Below are 23,160 nucleotides of genomic sequence, written 5' to 3'. Positions count from 1 at the left end.
ACGTTCTGATTAATCTGCTGTTACCGCCTCTGCCTGTTTCCACAACGGCCGTTCCGGTCGTCCAATAACTACCCCACCGTAAACACCGCTTAGTGCCGAGTTACCTTATTTGTAGCCGTCCGGAGCGTGGCCGCCTCTGCCCAGAGAATGGATCTGCTTTAATCTCAGGTGGGGGGCCAGTGAAGCAAATACACAGGGGCCGCTTTAAAATGTAAAAACAGCAACAAAAATGAAAGCTTCCAAGAATGTTTATTGCGCGTATTTGTAAAATGCTTCATCCCGGCGCTCCTGCTCCTGCTCCGCATCCCCAGGACTCGATCTAGGGGGGTGTTTTCACGAGGGGGCCACACGACGGCCCTCTCCGGAGTCCAGCTAGCTAGCAATGCACTTAAAGGACCTTGAGCGTCCTTAAACCTTAAACTCTAGCCTCCAAAGGTCTCAAAACACTTTTTCATATATTTTTTTTTTTTCCCTAAATACCTCTTTTTTTGTTTTATTTATTTTTTGCTGTTATCAGAACAAATTAACCTGTAATTAAAAAAGTACATTTATGTGTAATCCAAATCAGAATAAAACCAGGAATTTCCCAAGAAGCGAAGTCCCCGGTCTGCCAGTGAATGCCAGACCCTTCCTCTGCGGCCCCCCTGGAGCGTGTGATTTGGTGCTGCTGTAACACAAATGGTTAAATAATAAGCGATAAATAATTTTGTTCCCGGAGGTCGTTCTCCGCCGCGCTGAAACTTCCCTTTTTTTTACCACCTCGAGGAAGCGGCGGATTCGGAGCTGGATGTTGCCATCAGAGGCAGAAACCGCAGCGCGATACGACGTAGCGGAACCCGAAACTAATACTCCTTAAACAACAAAAACGAAAGATTAGAAACTTTTAGGAAAAAAACACTCAGCGCGGCGCAGGTCGCCCGGAAAAACAGTTCAAAGATAAAAGTATTTGAAACATCTGAATACCTTGGCCTTCTCGCTGTCCGCGGCCCTCCAGCCCCAGGATACCGACAGCGGTCACATGACTGCAAAATGCAGCAAAAACAGCGCAATTCCCCCCAAAAAACACAAATCCCGCCTCCTCCACGAGATGTTAATAAACGCTCTATTAAATGATTCTTTATATATTTTATTGGATTTTTGCCAAGTGAGCCGGGAGCGGATCGGCTTCCTTCAGATACTCGGGGCCCAGAATACACTATCGGCCCCATCCGGCCCCCGTCTAGTCCCCCGTTTCTCCTGCTGTAACGACTCAAACCTTAATCAGTTGTTGGTCTCGTCTTAGATTCAGGAGCCGTACGTCTATCCCATGCATGTTTAATCCCCTCGCTGTATTACCCTCTACCACTTCTGCTGGGAGGCTGCTCCATTCATCTACCTCTCAGTAAAGTAAATCTTCCTTCCGTTCCATCTCGGTCTCTCATCCTCTAGTGTTGGATTCCCGTCTCTTGTTGTAACTTTTCTCCTTCTGTCAAATCAATTGCCTCCCGTCCTTTATTAAATCTCTTTAAAATTACTGAATTATTATCTTTCGCGCATTTTATGGCAGATTCTAAGAATAACAGACGTCGTAGCTTCCGCTGCATCATTGGGTGATATCTCGATGTATTGCGACATGTTGATGATGTCACTTCTCACAAATTCCTGTAACTTGATTACATCATTTCTGAAACATTCAGTCATCAGACCGACTTGTCGAGGGCCGATCACCCGAGCGTCTCGCCAGTTACAGCAGCATCAGAGACACATCAATAAGAGAAATGGACGCAGCTGTCCAGAAGGACGTTATGGGGCCGGCATAAAAAAACAAACATTCCATTGTGAGAGATTTTGGGACCTCAGAGGTCTCTTTCTCAGGCGCGAAAGAAACTAAGTGCAAAACTTGCGTGCTGCGGGATGTTAGACGACAGTTTACTTGGGTCGGGAGTCTCTGAACGCTCAGGAGCCGGGGGTCTCGTCTGTTTTGATAACGGGACATTTTCCAGAGTTGTAAGTTAGATAATGAAGCCCCAGAAGGGGCAGTTGTTGGTCCGAGTCCAGCACGGAGCTCTATAAGACACTTTCGGTGAGCGAACGGTTAAAAATGAGACGTGAAATCATTCCGCGTTCTCATGATTCAGTCCATGTCGGCCCTCGGTGCGCTTCCGCTACACGTTTTGAACGTTATTCACTAATGTTTCAGTTATTACTGCATCCTCCGCCAGGAGTTGGCAACCTCTAGAGTGTCCTGTCAGATGGAATGAAAGGAAGGAAGTTTTACTTTACTGAGCGGGTGGTAGATAAGTGGAACAGCCTCCCAGCAGAAGTGGTAGAGGGTAATACAGCGGGGGTATTAAACATGCATGGGATAGACATCCGGCTCCTGAATCTAAGATGAGACCAACGACTGATTAAGGTTTGAGTCTTTACAGCAGGAGAAACGGACGACTAGACGGGGGCTGAATTTTCTTTGGAATCAAACTTTTTAATAATTTCCCAGAATATTCCTCAGATGGTTTTTTTCGTGAATTTATTTTTTGTATTTAGAGGAATTAGGAACCTCCTCGGCTGGGCGGACTCACCCTGCGCTCGAGACACTCACATCATTGTCCGACTCCCCAAATAATTCCAGACCGGAGGCAGTGAGGTAATCGGCAGTAAATGCCTCCCCTGCCCCGCCTGCTGGGGGTAGTTTACAGGGAGGGACACACAGGCTGCACTGTGAGGCTCACGGGGCAGTTACCCGGGGCAGTTACCCAGGGCAGTCCCCCCCCCCCCCCTCGGCCTCAGGTGCAATGAATGGAGCCTTTCATCATTTCTATACGCGGGGGGCTGTGGGTTTTGTCTGCCGCAAAATGATTGCAAGCTCTTCAGTCAGACATATAATACATAATCGGAACTTTTGTTGTTGGGGTTTTGCTGGGAGGGCACGGAGATTCTGGTGCAAAGTCGTAAAAAGTGGAGCAGTCACCATAGCAACATTAAATATTTTGGATGATCGCTCCAATGTTACCGCTTTACGTCAGAACGAAACACTATTGGGGCTTTTAGGGCCGTAGAACCCTGCGATCCCCTCATACCCAGCAAACATTCTGACCTCCTAGAAAAGAGGGGCATCAGGGAGGAGAGAGGGGCATCAGGGCAGGGGAGAGAGGGGCATCAGGGGAGGAGAGAGGGGCATCAGGGGGGAGAGAGGGGCACCGGGCGTTTGTGACACAAAGAGGGACAAATTAAAACCTGAAGAGTCCTGAAGAACGTTCCGTGTTCGTGTAATGATACCCGTTACAGGTTCTGTGTTCCTGAGCGTCCGCGGATATTCGTGGAACGGGTTTTTTTATCTCGATTTCTGTATTGAAGTAAATCTGGGCGTTTGCTGCCCGCGCCGCGATGACCTCATTTACCGACACACGGCGAGCAGAGACAGCGATGACTCCAGACACGACCTCATCCGCCAGGAATCCGACTCCCGCGCCTCACATACAAAATCCTTCACTTCAGGATATAATGGGATCGTTTGCCGCGTTCTGGTAACTCGAGAAATAAACCCGGAACCGGCTGGTAGATCGGCCCTCATCCGGCCCCTCTATCCTGCTGTAACGACTCAAACCTTAATCAGTCGTTGGTCTCGTCTTAGATTCAGGAGCCGTATGTCTATCCCATGCATGTTTAATACTCTCACTGTATTACCTTCTACCACCTCTGCTGGGAGACTGTTCTACTTATCCACCACCCTCTCAGTAAAGTAAAACTCCCTTTCATTTCACTTTCCCTCCTGTGAGTATGAAATGGTTAAGTGAGGATACTTTTTACTGTAACACGTGCTGTTTATGTCTCGGTGAGACCACCGTGGTCTCTGTCTAAGGATTTGGTTTTTAAGCCTCTCTCCCCAGAGCGTCTCGGACTCCAGTTTCTCGCTGTCACCGGTGGCTCCGAGACCCCCAACTTATCTGCCTCCTGAGAGATTAGCGGATCATGGAAACGTCCATCGCTCTCCAGAGAAAGCGGCTTGTGTGGGCGGCTGGTGTTTGGCTGAAGAGCTGACCCCCCCCCCCGAAGGTTACTCGGGTCTGGCTGAGCATCGTGGGAGTTGTAGGAGAACAGCCTGCGGGGTACCTGTTACTTTCTCGGGCAAAGGAGAGCGCTTTGCTTTCCGCTTTGCTGTTTCATGTATCAACTACTCACTGAAAAGTTCTGTCTGTGAGTTGGGCTCTCAAATATGTTTCTCTGGAGCTACAGAAGACGCTCTATTTGCTGTCAGTCATGTGATATTTTGGGAGACTTTCCCGGCTCAAACCCCACACTGAGCTGATGCTTTATGGTGATGCTAATGAAGTCCGTCCCTCCATAGACTTTCATTAGCCAGAGAGTCCGGCTGGGTGATTAAGACTGAGCCATTCTATTGCTCCCCACAGGCAGTATGATAAGGAGTCGGGGGGGTTTAGTAGATCGGGGCTCAGATAACAGAGCGAGAATCATACAAACGGCTGATATGCAGCTGCCTGAAAACTTTATATTATGGGGCAAAAACTACAACTGGGGAGGAAAAAGAAAACAGCAGAATATTTTTACACATTTATCAGGAGATTCGCTTTAATGTGGGAGACGCTCAAACTGTGAAATCTGCCAAGAAACCCATCACAGGAATGAAAGTTTATTAAAACACGCAGGGAGAGCCTTATCTTTAAATACCTTTGCATCTACGGAGACCTCGGCTGGGCGGTGGATTTGCTGCTTCTCGTCTGGGATTTTTCTGTTTTACGGACGCAGCGAGCAGAGAAAACATTCTATTTACGGAGTGAGAAGCAAACGTGAATTTCTTCTGCCCCTTTTATGGACAAATCAAAAAATTCCTGGGAAGGAAATTAAGACAGAAACCAAGAATTTGCCAGCAGATAAGACCCACCCGGCCCCTGTACCGGCCCGTCGGAATCCAGGAACAAATGCCAAGTATTATGGCTGGAATTTGGGGGAGAAGCCAGACGCCGAAAACATCCAAATAGAGACCGGAATCTAACATTAGAGGGTCAGAGACTGAGACGGAATAGAAGGAAGATTTACTTTATCAAGAGGGTGTTCGATAAGTGGAACAGCCTCCCAGCAGAAGTGGTAGAGGGTAATACAGTGAGGGTATTAAACATGCATGGGATAGACATCCGGCTCCTGAATCTAAGACGAGACCGACGACTGATTAAGGCTTGAGTCGTTACAGCAGGAGAAACGGGCTACTAGACGGGGGCCGGCGGGGGCCGAGCAGGGTTTGGGTGTGTGTGGGGGGGTGTATCTAGTGCACAGCACCCCGGGGCTATGTATATAATAACTATAGCATGCCCAAAGAAGGTGGGGTGATGTAATATTTGTCAGAACCTGTTTGCCTCACAAGGGCCACAAATCGTCGAGGTGGATCTGCGCAGCATTTGTTTCTGTCGGGACAGTACGGGGTTAATGCCCCCTGTCAGGGCCGCGGTACCCACTACCTCTACATCCACTAAACATGACTCATGTTATTTACTAACGCCGGCAGCCGACACGTTATCATCTAATTACCGCCTCATTCACTGTAACGACGCAGCGTGTCCGGCGCACGTGAGAACCGGACGTACCGCAGAGCTTACGCTCTAACGTGTAATGCTGCAGGAAATGCTTCATGCGCCGAAAACACGCAACGCAAAACAAATAAAAATGACAAACAATGAACCATAAATGTGTTGTTTTAGGGGGGTTATAACCTATTAACCCTTTAAAGTCAAGCACATACGTGGGAGAGATACTGGAATAATCGTAGGGACTGTCCCTGTAAACCTGGGACGGTTGGCAGGTATGAGTGAAGTGTTCGCTGGTCCCGGCAGACCTGCGGGTGTCGTTTTTCCAGAAGCCGAGCGCCGTGTTTACAAATTAAATAAAACGAGGGTGCGCCGGCATTTCGAGTTTATTCCGAGCGATTTTACGGGAGAAACTCGTTGGCTTTTTGCCAAACGGCTCAATTTACTAGGAGGGGGAGGAAAAAGTAACCGCGTAGCAAGTAATCGCTATTAACCCTTTACGGCAAGTTCAAGGGGAAAAATTATTTGTAACCAAAAAAAAAGGCTTTTTTCGGAATGTTGTGATCTTGTGGAATCCTCGGCCAGCAGGCTTGCGCTCCGTGGCGAGTCGGAAGGCCAGGGTGCGTCTTCTCCTTTTGCGCTCTCTTAAAGCTGTGTGGAGTCAGGGGTTGTGAAGCATCGTTCTGGTGCAAAGTGGAGCAGTTGCCATGGCAGCCAGTGCAATGGAGCCGTCAGTTGCCGGACTTGTATAACCGGCCCCGGTGGATGGACGCTGTCACCGAACGCGCTGGCCGGTACATTCGTGGCACGTGGTGTCAGGCTCAGCATGGTCTGCAGTGCCCCCCGTCTGCTGCCCGCCCTGACCTCCGGCCGGGTGTATTCACTAACGCGGGAGTTTGCAGTAGAGCTGCACAGTTTGTCTGCGATATGAAGGGCCAACCCAAGGCCGACTTCTCGTGCCGATATAACAGAAACCGAAGAGAGCGCAGGCGGTCTCATTAGACCCCCTGGAACTCTCGCACAAGCCGGGGCCAGAGCTGGCCGGCGGTGCGTATCGCGCGCATGTACAATGGCAAGATGGAGACTTTTCTGGCCAAACACAAGTTTATGAGCCGGGGGCCGATGTGGGAAGAGGGGAATGCCTAGCGGGGATGCTGAGCAGCTCTGGGGGCGACGGGGCAGCTCTGGGGGCGACGGGGCAGCTCTGGGGGCGACGGGGCAGCTCTGGTACTGTAGCCCCCGCCTGTGAATGCACAGCTGCACGGTATGTTTTTGTATCCTCTCGGCTGTCAGGACCGTTCCTCCCTCGGCAAACACGGGTATATAATTAGCTCAGCCGATGAGTACAGCACCGAGTACGCAGCCGCTCGCGTCTTATCTCTCCGCTAAGGAAGGAATTCACGGTTTGTTATCAGTGTCGGCGGTTTTTATTTACTTTTCCCAGGTTTCAGACCGTTGCCGCGCATGTGAATCCCGCCGCTTGTTTCCACGCACAGCATCCAAGTTTTAGTTGGCCTTAAATATTATTATTTATTATCAGATAATAATAATAATAATGGGACTGCTGGCAGAGAAGGAAGTATATATTTTTATGAACTGAATTGTGTTTATTATAATTTTTATAATCTGGTTTCCCTGCAGTTATTACACAATCACTCAGTATCCTCCTGTAACGCATTATTGTCAGTGTTAATAAAGATCGGGGATTTTGAAAGGCTGGGGAGAATACTAAATACTAGAGCCGCTCACGTTGGTTGGCAATTAATGTAAAATTCCATCTCTAGCAGTCCTAGTGGAGTCAGTCCATTGCTGTAATAGCGATAAATGTGCAGCAGACTGTTTTCGCTACTCTATTTATGTAGCAGGCCCCAAACTGTAGTTGAGTTTGTGTCTCGTGTGCATAGGATTCCTTTGGCACTGTGTGCCAGCCAACATTCACGGCAGGCGGACTGGCAGGTGATTGGTCCTCCTTCCAAGTGATGTCAGGTCCGCTGCGGACCTGACAGCCGTGCTGGGCGTGGTCTGATCGTGTCAGGCTGTGGGTGTGAGCCGATGGGCAGGGTTCGGGAGACAGGTGCGGAGATCTCGCGAGACTTGGGGAAGCCGAGTGCTGGTGCAGCGGGAGGACACGGCGAGAGGGGGCTCCGGGGCCGGGACTCAGCGACAGCAGGTACCGGGGAGTTAAGTCTTTGTGTCTATATACTGTACCGTATAATAGCTTTAGGCAGCTCCTTGTTGTCTCTGCCGTATAATATGTATAGGCAGCTCCCTGTATACTATACTATACTGCACAATATCTATAGGCAGCTCCCTGTATACTGTACAATATCTATAGGCAGCTCCCTGTATACTGTACAATATCTATAGGCAGCTCCCTGTATACTATACTATACTATACTGCACAATATCTATAGGCAGCTCCCTGTATACTGCACAATATCTATAGGCAGCTCCCTGTATACTGTACAACATCTTTAGGCAGCTCCCTGTATACTGTACTGTAAATCTATAGGCAGCTCCCTGTATACTATACTATGCTATACTGCACAATATCTATAGGCAGCTCCCTGTATACTGTACTGTAAATCTATAGGCAGCTCCCTGTATACTGTACTGCACAATATCTATAGGCAGCTCCCTGTATACTGTGCTGTATAATATGCTATTTATAGGTGACTGTCTATATATTGCACTGTATCATATCTGTAGCCAGCTGTATCCGTACTGTATAAAAGCTATAGGTAATGCCTATATACTGTACTGTATAATACACTATATAGACAACTGTCTACGGTCTATAACTCCCACAGGCAGCTGTCTACTGCACCATATAATATCTATAGGCAGCTCCCTGTATACTGTACTGAATGATATATCTATAGGCAGCTCCCTGTATACTGTACTGTATGATATATCTATAGGCAGCTCCCTGTATACTGTACTGTATGATATATCTATAGGCGGTTCCCTGTATACTGTACTGTATGATATCTGTAGGTAGTTTATGTATCATTCTCTATACTGTGCTATATCTATTACCCGTGGGGCAGTACCCGGGGCAGATGTGATGCCCGGTGATGTTTCTCTGGAATTTGTCATTTTTTGGGGTATGTTATAACTTCATTATTCTTGTTTATCCCCTCGCCCCGTAAAATGTTATTACCTTTTATTTATTAAGCGACGACAAACTCCGCAGCGCTGTTCTGATTGGGCAGTTATTTGTTACCCGCACTGATTCCACGGGACGTCCGCCGCCTGTAATGACATAATTACCGTGAGTCACGGCTCGGTGTGTTTTGAAGTTGTTGCAAGTGATGTCATACTATGTGTGCGTTCCTTGTTCTCCGAGCTGCACCTCCCCCTCCAGATGGGATTTGGTGCGGTATTTTTTGTTTAACTGGCCGGACACCTAAAGGACTCCGCCGCCCGGCCCCTTCTTTTCAGTCTGTGTGACTGAAAGTAAAAATGTAAATTTTTAATATGAACCTGGCAGTCTGATATGGTTTATTTCACCCCGATACCCCATGTAACAATGTATCCGGCAGAGCCTGGGTTCTCTGTTTGTGTTTCACGCGACTTTTAATAATACCAGTTTAGTGTTTTCTCCACGGATGGGAGTGATGAGACCGGGCACGGTGACTAAATGCAGATTAAAGCGACCTTTTACATTTGGTAATGAGGAGCCGGGGCTCGTTACCTCGTTCCCGGGAAAATGTAATATTAATGACTTTTCCGTCGTATCCCAGGCTGCTGTCTCCGGGGGTCTCTGTGTAAGGAATACGTGCGGCAAGGAGCCCACTTTAAAAAAAGATAAGACCAACGACTGATTAAGGTTCGAGTCTTTACAGGAGAAACGGGAGACTAGATGGGGGCCGGGAGGGGCCGATCTACGCTTTAACACATTATGATAGCTGAGAGGTTGCTTTAAATTCCTGCTGTGTTCCCTTTGGAAACCTATGGGGGGCTTCTGGTGAATCCCCCCCCTCATATTCATTGCGGTTATTTGCCCTGCAGGTGTGTGTTTACGACACGTGGTATTCTCACCTCCGGGGGGCTCTGGCGGAATGCGTTGGTTTTCCGGGGGCCGTCGGGAAGGAATGGCCCTCTGTCCCTTTAAATCATACAGCGTAGCCCGGAAAGATCGCACGCTTTTTTGTCATTAAATCAGCTTTTTTGCACAATTAAATATAAATAACGTTGGTGACTCGCCCTGACTGACGTTGTTTCCCTGCGGCTCGCCCGACGTTTCAAAAGCTTTTATTGACCCCAAAGTGAGAACGAGTGTGAAAAGTTAATTTGAGCACGGGGGGGGGGGGTCGCGCACTTCCTTTTGCTTGTTCGGCAAACACAGATGTTTCGGCGCGTAGCCCCCTCTCCCTGATACAACATCCACAGCTGTTAAACACAGGTGTCGGGGCGGGATAATCCACCGTTCCCTGTTGGCCCGTGACACCCCACCGCCGAAACTCGCCTGGGATCAGCGGCTGTCCTCGCCGGCACCGTCTGTTTGATGACGATCCGGCGGTGGAGGTTGACGTTTTGGGGCCGGATTGTGTGCTGTTTGCATGTTCGTTATTGTTTTTTTTTACTTTACTGAGAGGGTAGTAGGTACGTGGAACAACCTCCCAGTAGAATAACTTTTGTAATAACTCAAAGACCGTCGGGAGTTACTTTTTTTTGTTTCTCAAGCCCAAGACTCGTTAGTGAATGGAAGTTTAGTCTATTGTTATTACATGCGTCTCGCTGCTTCTGTGATTAATGGGAGATTCTTTAGGCTCGGGATGGAAAGTGAGACTTTGGCCCGGCCGGCTGGGGGTATTCAGAGTGTATTATGGAGCTTCTAATTTAGTCTGTGACCGGTCTGTGCCGACCGACCGAGAGATTCCTGGGACGCCGATCGCTTAATATACCGATACCAGCGTCTGGATCGGGGCGGGCGAGTAAGTCGTTTGCCGAGGGCGCGATGTAAGTCAAGTAGCCCCCAATTTACGTGAACCGGCCTGTAGCCTAAAGCACTGGGTGCGAGCCGGATGAAAGCCCCGGGGTGTAAATGCCCCTGTGGGTCCGGAGGCTCGGCTCGCTGCCCCCGCTTTCCGCCCGCACGAGGCGTCCCTTCCCTTTTGTGGTTATTTTCTGTAACCGTTTCTCTTGGGTAATTTTTTTTTATACACAAATTGTTTAATCTTTTTTTTTTTTCTTCTAAAAATATTGTTTTCTGGGCGTTTTTCTCCCATTCTAAGATTTTTGTCTGACAGATATAAAAAGCGATGTTGATTCTGAACAGAAGAGATACAATGTTACGGGATGACTCCGCGCCGGGAATAACGACGTTTCATTCTATAAAGCATAAGTTTGGTAAATACTTGAAATCCTTAAAGCCGGACGCTGCTTGTTCCGAGTTTATCTCACGTCTTCGGTCGCAGCGAGCCCAGACGGTGTAACGGCGCTGCATCACGTGCCCCCCCCCCCCGGAAACCGAAGGGGGCTTTAAATACCAGACGTGGCATGGGGAAGGCAAATTGTACCCGCTATCGTACCGTTCGGGGTAATTGCTCTGTTCCCTGGTATTTGCCCCCGCTGTAGTGCCCATATTGTGTGTATTATTAGACGTGGGACAGGGAGCAGCTGATGCCCAGCGGAGGAGTAATACAATACAAGATGGAGAATCGCTAATCCGTAGCCTCGTTTGCCCCCCCCGGTTTCTTAAAGAGGAAGCCCCACCGCGTCGTTTTGTTGTTGATGTTATGAGCGATGCCACGTTCTGCCGTTCGCGGGACCCGTTAGTTCCGATGGCTCTGCGTTTGCCACCTTTCTTATTTTTCTATTACTTATGTTGGTGTCTTTCCCTGTCTCCTTTTGACTGTAAGCTCTGGTGCTCCAGACCTGCCTCCCGTCACAAAAATACATTCCTCGCTGCAGGATAAAGATAAGAGCCGCTTGCTAGAAATCCTCGCTGAGAAGACCGGCCCGCGTGGTTAAAAATATGCAAAAAAAAACTTAGAGAGAAGCTGCAGCTCCAAAACTGCAGCAGGATTCCCCAGCCATAGTTCAAGGTTTCGTGCCACTGGTTGGTGACAAGCTGGAGTAAGGCGTCCCCTGTGTGGTAAATAGCTGGGTAGGAGGGAGAGGGTCTGATGCATGTGGAGGGCTTCTGCCGCATTTCGAGAAGGGATGCCCCGAAAATGTAACGGGACCTGTCAGTTGTCTCGCGCATTAAAGGAATTAGAGCGTCTCTGTAATCCAGCCCACCGCTGTTCTAAGGTTTAGAGATATTAAACCCGAAGCCGCTCCTGCTTGGCCCCCGCCGGCCCTTTCTCTCTGCTCTGCTATGAAAATAGCGCCGGATGTCACTTGGTGAGGGTTCTCGTGGGTTACATTCGCCGTTTCCCTGATCTTTTGCCAGCCGTTGGGTTTTGTGGAGCCGTCTGACCTCGGCCTGATCCCGGCGGGTCTGGGAACGTCCCGTCACCCCGCTGTAGGAATTCCTGCATGGATTCTTTCGGGTTCCGCGCAGGCGCACCGGTTACCAAGCAGAAAATAACCACTTAAAATATATTTTCTTTCGCTTAATTATATTTATTATTTATATATTTATTGTTTAGATTTTATATGAAATAAGCTGTACTCGGCACGGATGATTGTAAGCTCCTGTACGCCGGTCGCTCCTCACCTGTTGTTTCTGTTAGTCATATTGTTATGTTACATACTACTTGTTATGTCCTGTCTACCCATTGTACAGCGCTGCGGAATATGGTGGCGCTATATAAAACAATAAATAAAAATAATATTGCGCAGGTAATGCTGGGCGCTCGCTCTCATCTGCTCCAGGTGTCGCTTTAACGTGTCGCTGTAAGTAAACACATGTATTATGTTGTATGTCAGGCTGGTGACAGATCCCGTCACGCCCCAGCCGGTTACATTCCTGGATTTACACGGCAGTGGCATGTTTGCTTTACAGTCCTGTGTATCCTGCATGTGATGCTTTATGTGTCCAGAGTGCCGATCTATACGAGCCACGCATTACGCCAGCTCCCTTTATACCAAATCCCAAACGCAGTCTTATTAATATGAATATAATATATATATATATTTATTGTCTGTAAACTATGAAGTATAAAAAAAATGTCCCTAGCCAGAGGCGAAACGCGTCAGGTGCTAAAATATATCATAAGGTGGTTTTTAACGCATATGCTGAGCAATGCGAGCCGTAACCCAAAGGGTGACGCAGGCACTCGCTGTGTTACATTGTAGCTGAACTTGTGTTTGTTGCTGTGGGTGGAATCCTTCCCGCGGTTCTGATAATCGGATCGGTTACTGAACCCAAGTCTGAATTTAAATTAAACTGCGTTTTATGTTTTATTCCGCTTATAATATCCGGCTGAACAGTTGGTAATATATTTTTTTTTTTACTAATTGGCTATATTTTATGTTTCCAGAGTTTGTTACTATGGCGATGACGGCTGGGAACGCCACGTCCTTTCCAATGAGTAACCACACCAGGGAGAGGGTCACCGTCGCCAAACTCACGTTAGAAACGTTCTACAGCAACTTGATCCTACAGCACGAGGAGCGGGAGACCCGGTACTGTCTGACGGGCGCGTCGGGGCTTCTGGACGGGCGGAGGGGAGACTTTTATTAAAACCTCTGGGGGGCGGCGCGTTTTACACGGAACGCTGATCTTACTCTACAAACCTGCATGTCATCTGTAACATTTAATGCGCCCGCATGCACGTCACACCTACATGTCAGACACGCGTGCATGCTGGCGCTTATCAGACTTGCGTGTTGTCAGATATCCACCGCTGTAGTCCCTTGCTTCACACCACTGATTGACGGCTTAAACAGCCAATCAGCAGCAGGAAAGCACTCCCATTAGTTATAAGACCCCCCCCCCCCCCCCCCGAATGCTTGCCGAGGCAGTAAGTATGTAATATAGCATATGGGGGGATTCTGCAGACACCAGAAATTTAAAGGGTCCCCTCAGCTGTTATATGCATTAAAGTGCCTGTGACGGCTGCACTGTCCATTTAATTTTTCAGTTGTTCCGTGTTTTTCATTTGAATGACAATCCATTAATGTACATTTTTTTTCTCCTCCTTACAGACAGAAAAAGCTGGAGATCGCCATGGATGAAGAGGGTCTGGGCGATGAAGAGGTTAATCCTTTTTTTTATTATTGTCATTGAGTTTCTCTCTGTTCGAACGTCTGGCGTTTCAGCCACATGACTGGCGGATGTCACTGTGGGCGCCCTTTTCCTAGCAGTAGGCTGCCCCCTAGTGTTTGAAGAGTATATCCCATAAGGTGTGAGACACGACCTACACATCAGTCCTTTCCCGTGGAGCCTATAAAAATATATAATAAATAATAATATAGAAGGTTCTGGGTATTGGGAATCCGTGTAGTTTCTGTCTTTCCTCGCTTGCCTCTACTTTGGCTCATCCAGAATATGCGGACCGTCCATGCGCGGAGCCGACGTGTTTAAGGAAAGCCTCTTAATTTTAGTATTTGTTTAATTTCTTGTATTTTTAGATTGTCATTTTTTTTTTTTTTATCACACCTGGGTAGCAAAGTGTTAATTAACCCCATATTTAATCCTCAGAAAAAATTACGCCGCTCGCAACACGCTCGGAAGGAAACCGAATTTCTGCGTCTCAAGAGAACCAGGCTGGGTCTGGACGACTTCGAATCGCTGAAGGTCATCGGCAGGGGGGCGTTCGGAGAGGTCGGTCTCTGCGCGCTCGCCATTAGGAGAGGTTTTCAGCGGGCGATGCCTGGCGACCCCCTGATTTTAGAAAGGGTTAAATACGAATAAGAAAATAATATTTTTTATTAGTTTTCGCTTTTTTTTTTTTTTTGTAGGTGCGTCTTGTTCAGAAGAAAGACACCGGTCACATCTACGCGATGAAGATCCTCAGAAAAGCCGATATGTTGGAAAAAGAACAGGTGAGCGTCGCCGCGAACGTCCGAATTCCCAATGTATCGGAAGAAGTTCCTTTGTAACGCGAAACATTGTAACCTCGGCACCGGCAGCACCGGGGGTCTGCGGTAATGAAATAATACGGATCCCGCGTTATATTATCTCCCGTTATAGGTGGCCCACATACGAGCGGAGCGCGATATATTAGTAGAAGCAGACGGCGCCTGGGTGGTGAAAATGTTCTACAGCTTCCAAGACAAGAGGAACCTTTACCTTATCATGGAGTTCCTGCCGGGAGGTAACGGCAGACGCCGCCGGCTGCGTATTATCTGATAATAAAAGCCGTCGAAATACGACGGGATAAAAGTGATCGGGAAAGACTTGGGAACTCGATGGGTCCGGCTTGGTGGGGGAGAGAAGAGAGAGACACGGGAAGGGGGGAGAGAAGAGAGAGAGAGACGGGAAGGGGGGAGAGAAGAGAGAGAGAGAGAGAGACGGGAAGGGGGGAGAGAAGCGAGAGACACTGGAATGGGGGAGAGGAGAGAAAGATGGGAAGGGGGGAGAGAAGAGAGAGACACTGGAAGGGGGGAGAGAAGAGAGAGACACTGGAAGCGGGGAGAGAAGAGAGAGACACTGGAAGGGGTGAGAGAAGAGAGAGAGAGAGATGGGAAGGGGGAGAGAAGAGAGAGAGATGGGAAGGGGGGAGAGAAGAGAGAGAGATGGGAAGGGGGGAGAGAAGAGAGAGGGATGGGAAGGGGGGAGAGAAGAGAGAGGGATGGGAAGGGGGGAGAGAAGAGAGAGAGAGAGAGAGATGGGAAGGGGGGAGAGAAGAGAGAGATGGAAAGGGGGGGAGAGAAGAGAGAGAGAGAGATGGAAAGGGGGGGAGAGAGAGAGAGAGATGGAAAGGGGGGGAGAGAGAGAGAGAGATGGAAAGGGGGGGAGAGAGAGATGGAAAGGGGGGGAGAGAGAGATGGAAAGGGGGGGAGAGAGAGAGATGGAAAGGGGGGGAGAGGAGAGAGAGAGAGAGAGACGGGAAGGGGGGAGAGAAGAGAGAGAGAGACACGGGAAGGGGGGAGAGAAGAGAGAGAGACACGGGAAGGGGGGAGAGAAGAGAGAGAGACGGAAGGGGGGAGAGAAGCGAGAGACACTGGAAGGGCGGAAGAGAAGAGAGAGACACTGGAAGGGGGGAGAGAAGAGAGAGACACTGGAATGGGGGAGAGAGAGATGGGAAGGGGGGAGAGAAGAGAGAGATGGAAAGGGGGGGGAGAGAAGATGAATGCCTCGTCACCAGCTGGATTTTTTCCTGATATGAATGTTTTTGGGGACCGGCGTTAGGTGACATGATGACGCTGTTGATGAAAAAGGACACTCTGACCGAGGAGGAGACGCAGTTTTATATCGCGGAGACGGTGCTGGCCATCGACGCCATTCATCAGCTGGGATTTATCCACCGAGACATCAAACCGGACAATCTGTTACTGGATGCCAAGGTGCGCTTCATACCGCAATTTATACTTTTCTTTAGTTTTTTTGTTTTGTTAGAGGGGAACCCCCACCAAATTGTTTGTCACTCATAAATGTAATGATTAAAATAAGTGTTCAGGCATTTTTCGCTGTTTTCTCTTTTTTACCCCAGTTGTAGTTTTTGCCCCCATAATATAAAGTTTTCAGACAGCTGAATATCAGCCGTTTGTATGATTCTCGCTCTGTTATCTGACCCCCGATCTACTAAACCCCCCGACTCCTTATCATACTGCCTGTGGGGAACAATAGAATGGCTCAGTCTTAATCACACTGTCAGACTCTGACTAATGAAAGTCTATGAGGAACAGACTTCATTAGCATTGCCATAAAGCATCAGCTCCGTGTGGTGTTTGAGCCGGGAAAGTCACCCAAAATATCACATGACTGACAGCAACGGCGGCTCCAGGTCTGCAGATAAAGGGAGTTTATTGGGAGAAAATGAGATAAAACCAGGGGGGTTATATTACTGTATACAGCGCTGGGGTTATATTACTGTATACAGCGCTGGGGGTTATATTACTGTATACAGCGCTGGGGGGTTATATTACTGTATACAGCGCTGGGGGTTATATTACTGTATACAGCGCTGGGGGTTATATTACTGTATACAGCGCTGGGGGGTTATATTACTGTATACAGCGCTGGGGGGGTTATATTACTGTATACAGCGCTGGGGGGGGTTATATTACTGTATACAGCGCTGGGGGTTATATTACTGTATACAGCGCTGGGGGTTATATTACTGTATACAGCGCTGGGGGTTATATTACTGTATACAGCGCTGGGGGGGTTATATTACTGTATACAGCGCTGGGGGGTTATATTACTGTATACAGCGCTGGGGGGGTTATATTACTGCATACAGCGCTGGGGGGTTATATTACTGTATACAGCGCTGGGGGGGTTATATTACTGTATACAGCGCCGGGGGGTTATATTACTGTATACAGCGCTGGGGGTTATATTACTGTATACAGCGCCGGGGGGTTATAGCCACGGAGGAGAAGGTTATTTCCCGTGGGACCCCCTCTTTAATAAAATATCGTTTTTGAACCTCGGATACTAATGACTTTTCCTCTATCTTTCCCCGAAGGGTCACGTGAAGCTTTCGGATTTCGGGCTGTGCACGGGGTTAAAGAAAGCTCATCGCACGGAGTTTTACCGCAATCTCACCCACAACCCCCCCAGTGACTTCAGTGAGTATCTAGCGCGGTGATTATTGCCCCGAGGGGGTGTATCGGCCGTGGCCGGGGCAGGAAGGGAGCGTTGGGTGGGCGCTCTCGGTTAGAGACGTCTCGGTGACTGTAAAGGCTGTAGAGACAGACGAGGCGTCGGGATCTCGAGCTCCTCACTCAGGGTCTTGTTAGTATAGTTGGGGGGCGTTCGCTCCCTGAACCCAGATGACCCGACGCGGTTCGGTAAGCGCGAGACCCCCCCTCGGGCTGAATTCTGATGTATTTTAAGGACTTTCTCTCACAATGTTTCATAAATTTGTGTTTTTGACCCAAATGTTTTTGGTTTTTTTTACCAGCTTTCCAGAACATGAACTCCAAGAGGAAGGCGGAAACGTGGAAGAAAAACAGGCGGCAGCTGGTAAGAGGATCTCTGGCCGGACCGTTCTTCTTTTTTCTTTAAATCGCTAGGTTTTTAATCGTTTTGCTCTGTGTGACGGGCTGGTCGCGAAGACGTCTTTTTATTAATCAGAATTTCCGCGGCACAAAGGTAGCAATATAGACCCCGCCGACAGATCGGCCCAATCCGGCCCCTCTATCCTGCTGTAAAGACTCAAACCTTAATCAGTCGTTGGTCTCGTCTTAGACTCACTTTATTTCCCTCTACCACTTCTGCTGGGAGGCTGCTCCATTTATCCACCACCCTCTCAGTAAAGTAAAAGTAGGCTCGGAACATGCAGCTGGTTATTTAATATACGTCTGGGTTAATCATTCCAGGCGTACTCTACCGTTGGGACCCCGGATTATATCGCCCCAGAGGTTTTTATGCAGAACGGCTACAACAAGCTGTGTGATTGGTGGTCTTTGGGCGTCATTATGTACGAAATGCTGATCGGTGAGTGGATTCTCTTCTTTTTTCCTGTTGTACGGATCTCTATTAACCCCCCAGCAGCTGGATCAGGTCCTCGGAGAGAGGCTGCTGTTTTTGTAAAATGACATCATATCCCCTAAAACGCCTTAGGAACGGTGCAAATAAAGATGTTTATTGTCGTGAATGAATGGGGGTCCGTTCCATTGTTAGAGCCGCGGAGATAGAATCAGAATTTCATTGTTTTTCTCTTTATTTCCCCGACGTATTTCATTAACTCTTTATCTCCCTGGCTGTTGCTTTGTCTGGCCTCGGAGTGATGAGAGTGGAGTTTATTTCATCCGCAGTAATCTCTCCGGTTTTATTGTTCACGTTTGGCGGGTTTGTTGTTTATGGCGGCCGGCGTCACGCTTTGTTCTGCGTTATTACAGGATATCCTCCGTTCTGCTCCGAAACGCCGCAAGAAACTTATAGGAAAGTCATGAACTGGAAAGAGACCCTGATCTTTCCTCCCGAGGTGCCCATATCCGAAAAGTCCAAGGACTTGATTCTCAGGTCAGTTTGGATCTTTTAAAGAGTTCGGAGAATTACTTTTTCCCAGACCCCGCCGGCAGATCGGCCCCCGTCTAGTCGCCCGTTTCCCCTGCTGTAACGACTCAAACCTTAATCAGTCGTTGGTCTCGTCTTAGATTCAGGAGCCGTATGCCTATCCCACGCATGTTTAATACCCTCACTGTATTACCCTCTACCACCTCTGCTGGGAGGCTGTTCCACTTATCCACCACCCTCTCAGTAAAGTAAAACGTCCTTGCATTACATCTCAGCCTCTGACCCTCTAGTTTTAGATCATGGCCTCTTCTTTGATATAAAGGCGATGAAGGAAAATAAATAAATGTTGGTTATTACACTTCATGGATCGTTAAAAGTTCAAAAGTATTTATTGCAGTTTTTGTGCAATAATCGCACTTAATTCTAACGCCAATATTTAATTATTTTTCATTTTTGACAGGTTTTGTGCAGACGCAGAAAACCGGATCGGTTCCAACAGTGTTGAGGAGATTAAGACGCATGCTTTCTTTGAAGGCGTAGATTGGGGACACATAAGGTACAAAAATCATCCGCTAAACCCAAACGGTTTCTTCGTGTTAATAGCTGAGAACTCTTAAGCCACGCCCACTCCCTGCCCATTCTCCCTCCCACTTCTATTCAATTTTCTGCTATATGGGGCTAACCACACCCCCTTAATAAAGCTGCTCCCCAAGAAAAGTTGAGGGCTCCGGGTACCCTGCCCTCGGAGGTTCTCAGGTATAATTTCTGGATTGGGTTGGTCCAGTCTGCAGATGAGGTCCGCCCTCCTGAGGGCTCTGAGCTCCCCCTGCTGGTTGATTACAGGCACTGCAATGAGGGGCAATGGAGCACAATAAATATAAAAAAAAAAAAGTAAAAAATAGTAAATTATATTGTATCAAACAGCGATATGCTATGTATTGCTCTTTAACTTTCAAAAAAATCTATAAAACAATGGTTATTTCTAAACTCAGGGCAAATCTACTTTTGAATGTTTTTTTCTCTTTAGCTTTTGTAGATGAGTTAAAAAAAAAAAAACTATTAAAAGTCAGATTTTTTTTTCTCAATCTACACCATATTTTTTTCATTATAGTAAATTAGATTTATGATCAAAATAACGTTATCTAAAGAAAGCTGTGTCCCTAAAAAAAAAAAAATAAAAAAAAAAAGGAATAATATAATAAATATATATCATTTGTGATGGCTCATTAAATGAGAAAGTCACAGCTAAACACAAACACGGCAGAAACGTTAAAACAGCCCGGTCACGAAGGGTAAAACAATTTCTAAAACAGTCCAGCCATGAAGGGGTTAACAGTTTAGCATTTTCTCAAAACCGTATTTACTCTGCGGTTCCGTTTATAAAAAAAAAAATGATAAAAGTTAGTCCCCTTGAGTTGGGTGAATGCTTAGTGTGTTTTGGGCTGCGAATGGAAGTTTTTACAGACAAATGTTTTACTTTTAGTCCTCTTCCTGCGTCGGTTTACCCCCCGTGGGGTATTTAATTCCGTGCCGTAAGCATGCAGTAAGCATGTAGCGTGTTAGCGGTTACATTGCGTGTCTGGCAGAACAGAAATGTTTCTAACGCGCGATTAATTTCTTATTCCAGAGAGAGGCCGGCGGCGATCACCATCGAGATAAAAAGCATCGACGACACGTCCAATTTCGACGAGTTTCCGGAGTCGGACATCCTGCAGCCATGTATGTAACACGCCGGGGCAGGGGGGGCTCATTGCTACCCTGGGGGGAGGTGGGGGGGTCCGGCGTTTTCTTAATTCTCACCAATTCACATTTCTTGTAAAAATTAGTATTTGTGTCGTTTATTCCAGTGCCGAATACCACGGAACCGGACTATAAATCCAAAGACTGGGTCTTCCTGAACTACACGTACAAGCGCTTCGAGGGTCTGACGCAGCGGGGGTCCATCCCGTCATACATGAAGTCCGGGAAGCTATGAACGCGCCCCCCGCGCTCTCACCTAAACGCTACTCAGGTATCCGCCATGCAGGACTCGCTGCGGCAAAAAGGAACTCGAGCTCATCGGTTTCTCTGCAATCGCCACGCTGCCCGTCGGCAATCCCGGTTCTGCTGACTTTCCTCTGGAATTCCGGCTCGTCTTCCAGCCTCGGCCCCTCCCCCCTCCTGCGCCTGCCAATCACAGAGAAGCATTCTGTATTCACACTGGTCCTAGAGGTTTGGGAGGTATCGCCTGGTCCGGACACACAGTCACTTCCGTTTTTATTTTTTGGGTTTTTTGTAAAAGTGCCTGCGCGGTTCCCATGCCAACGGCCAGAAGGCGGCGCTCGTTAAACGGTTGCCGTGGGGCGCCAGGCGGTTGTTTGCGTTAACGGAGTGATGAGGCAGCCGTCAGGCGGAAGCTCTGGATAACTTTTTTTGTAACTTTTTTTTTAAACTGTAAATATTTTACATTTTTATTATTTATTTTCTGTTTTCTTGAGGGTTATTGTTGTTATTATTATATATTTTTTAAATTGGCTTTGTGGCCGGTTTCCAGCTCCTCAGCTCGGACGCCTTCGTCTGCCAATCGGATTTCATGTTATAAATAAAGGGGAGGTTTGCTTTGAGCTGAGATTATTATTTATTGATTTTTTTATAGCGCCATCATATTGCGCAGCGCTGTATCGCGGGATGTATAAAATCAGAAAATTATTTGTTACCAAATTGGATCTGACAACGGCTCTGATGTTAATTGTGGAGGAATCAAGGAAAATGAAGATGCGCAGAATAAATGTGTTTTTTAATTTTATTTATATATATTTTGGTAAAGGGCATCCTATAAAAAATTAAAATTTTTGGGTCTTTTTCTGTCTATTATTCTAATCAAGTAGCAATTTCCTAAAGGCGCAAACCTTAATCAGTCGTTGGTCTCGTCTTAGATTCAGGAGCCGTATGTCTATCCCATGCGTGTTTAATCCCCTCACTGTATTACCCGCCACTGCTTCTGCTGGGAGGCGGCTCCACTTATCTACCACACTCTGTAAAGTAAAACTTCCTCACAGTGAAAACGAAGGATGCGCTGCCTTAACGATTCACGTCCCGGTGCAATAAATTTAATAAACCGTTTTATTTAAAACAAGCCCCACAGAAGGGGGCCCCACGAATCGCGCCTTAATCTCCTGATTAATGGCGTCTCTATTTGATATTATTGTCGCGCTTGCCCAAGGTGCCAATATAGCACAGGCTTGTAGTTTGAGCAGCAGTCTGTTTATTTGCTCCATAATATATATCCTGAGCTGCATACCTGAGGAGGGGCCCTTCACAGATCTTTCGGGGGCCCCGGGATTTTTGTCGGTATGAGACAGACTGGGATGATTCTGCCAATCAGTTTGCCGAAGCTTCTGCCCAGAAACCTGACCGTCTCTCGGGTTTTAATGTACATTTTTTTTTTTTGTTAAGCATTAAAATTGTTAAAAAATTCCCGTTTTTTGTGTTTTATTAACCCCCGGGTGCATTCTTGAGCATCTCTTCCAGCCGCCTGATGGTTGGGGCCCCTAGGCGGTATACATGGTGAGGGAACATTGCACGTTAAGATCTCGTGCCGGCTCTGAGCTGCCCCCTACCACGGTGTTGCCACACGATCTGCCCTACACCTCAACCTTCGAGGGGCACATTGCCTTTGGGGTGTAGTTAAAGGCTTGGCTGGGCAGAGCTGTTTGTCAAGTGGGGCATTTAAAAGAAGAATAATGAGTTTTATTTACCCCGTTTAATTTATAAAGCCGTTCCCTGCTGTTTCTCTACACTGTTTTCTCTGTAGAAACCTGCGATCCCCTCATACCCAGCAAACATTCTGACCTCCTAGAAAAGAGGGGCATCAGGGGAGGCAAGAACGGCACAAGAGAGATAAGAGGGCTATGGGGTGGAAGGGGGGAGAAGAGAAGGAAGAGGTTATCGGGGGGCCATAAGAAGGGCACGGGAGGAAAGAGGGCACCAGGGGACGAAGGAGGGTCACGGGGGTTTGGGACACAAAGAATGACTAACCCTACTAAAATAGGGACATTTAGCAGCTATATACTCCCCAGCTCCTGTTTTGGGGCTTCCCAGGCTTTAAGCATTCCGGTTCCCATGGTGACCTTCCTGCTCCGCCCCCCCGTGCTCTCGCGTGAAGTGTGTGGCCAGCCAGTGGAGGTCGATCCGGGGGCGTGGTTGGGAAGGGGCGGGGCAGTGCCTGGGCTGCCAGTCTCCAGTGCCGGCTCCGGTGTCCCGGCTGCTCTGTGCCATGTGTGCCCGGCCCGCCATGTCTGCCGGCGGAGGGGAGGGGCCGCTGCTGGGTAAGTGATTTCCCCCCAAGTACTGCCCCACCGGCCGGAGTCCCTCACTTGGGGGCAAAATTCCCCTGTCAGAAAGTTTGCCCTCCCTGGGGTATAAACTGTCCGTATACCGCCCGCCGCTGTCTGTATGTTCCCTATATACCCCCGCCGCTGTCTATATGTTCTCTATATACCCCCCCGCTCTCTGTATTTTCTCAATATACCCCCCGCCGCTGTCTATATGTTCTCTATATACCCCCCCCCCGCCGCTGTCGGTATGTTCTCTATATACTCCCCCCCCCCGCTGCTGTCTGTATGTTCTCTATAT

General features: G+C 48.1%; 1 protein-coding gene across 2 annotated transcripts; it reads left to right on the top strand.

Moving 5' to 3' along the window:
- Positions 1–12,963: 12,963 nt before the first annotated feature.
- Positions 12,964–20,521, top strand: LOC149271935 (serine/threonine-protein kinase 38-like). Of its 2 annotated transcripts, none has more exons than XM_089506979.1 (13): positions 12,964–13,097; positions 13,620–13,671; positions 14,116–14,238; positions 14,376–14,459; positions 14,608–14,731; positions 15,769–15,923; positions 17,051–17,153; positions 17,489–17,550; positions 17,907–18,024; positions 18,429–18,552; positions 19,007–19,102; positions 20,174–20,265; positions 20,394–20,521. In XM_089506979.1, exons 1-13 carry the CDS (start codon positions 12,964–12,966, stop codon positions 20,519–20,521), a joined length of 1,395 nt encoding a protein of 464 aa, XP_089363105.1. The 2 variants fall into 2 exon arrangements, with proteins under 2 accessions (XP_089363105.1, XP_089363104.1); XM_089506978.1 differs by having other exon boundaries at positions 20,373–20,521.
- The last annotated feature ends 2,639 nt before the right edge of the window (positions 20,522–23,160 follow it).

This window comes from Sceloporus occidentalis, unplaced genomic scaffold (genome assembly GCF_023333645.1).
Source record: "Sceloporus occidentalis isolate IW3139 unplaced genomic scaffold, rSceOcc1.0.p SCAF_444, whole genome shotgun sequence".
In the NCBI taxonomy this organism is placed as follows: domain Eukaryota; kingdom Metazoa; phylum Chordata; class Lepidosauria; order Squamata; family Phrynosomatidae; genus Sceloporus; species Sceloporus occidentalis.
This window is presented reverse-complemented; position numbering and strand designations above follow the sequence as displayed.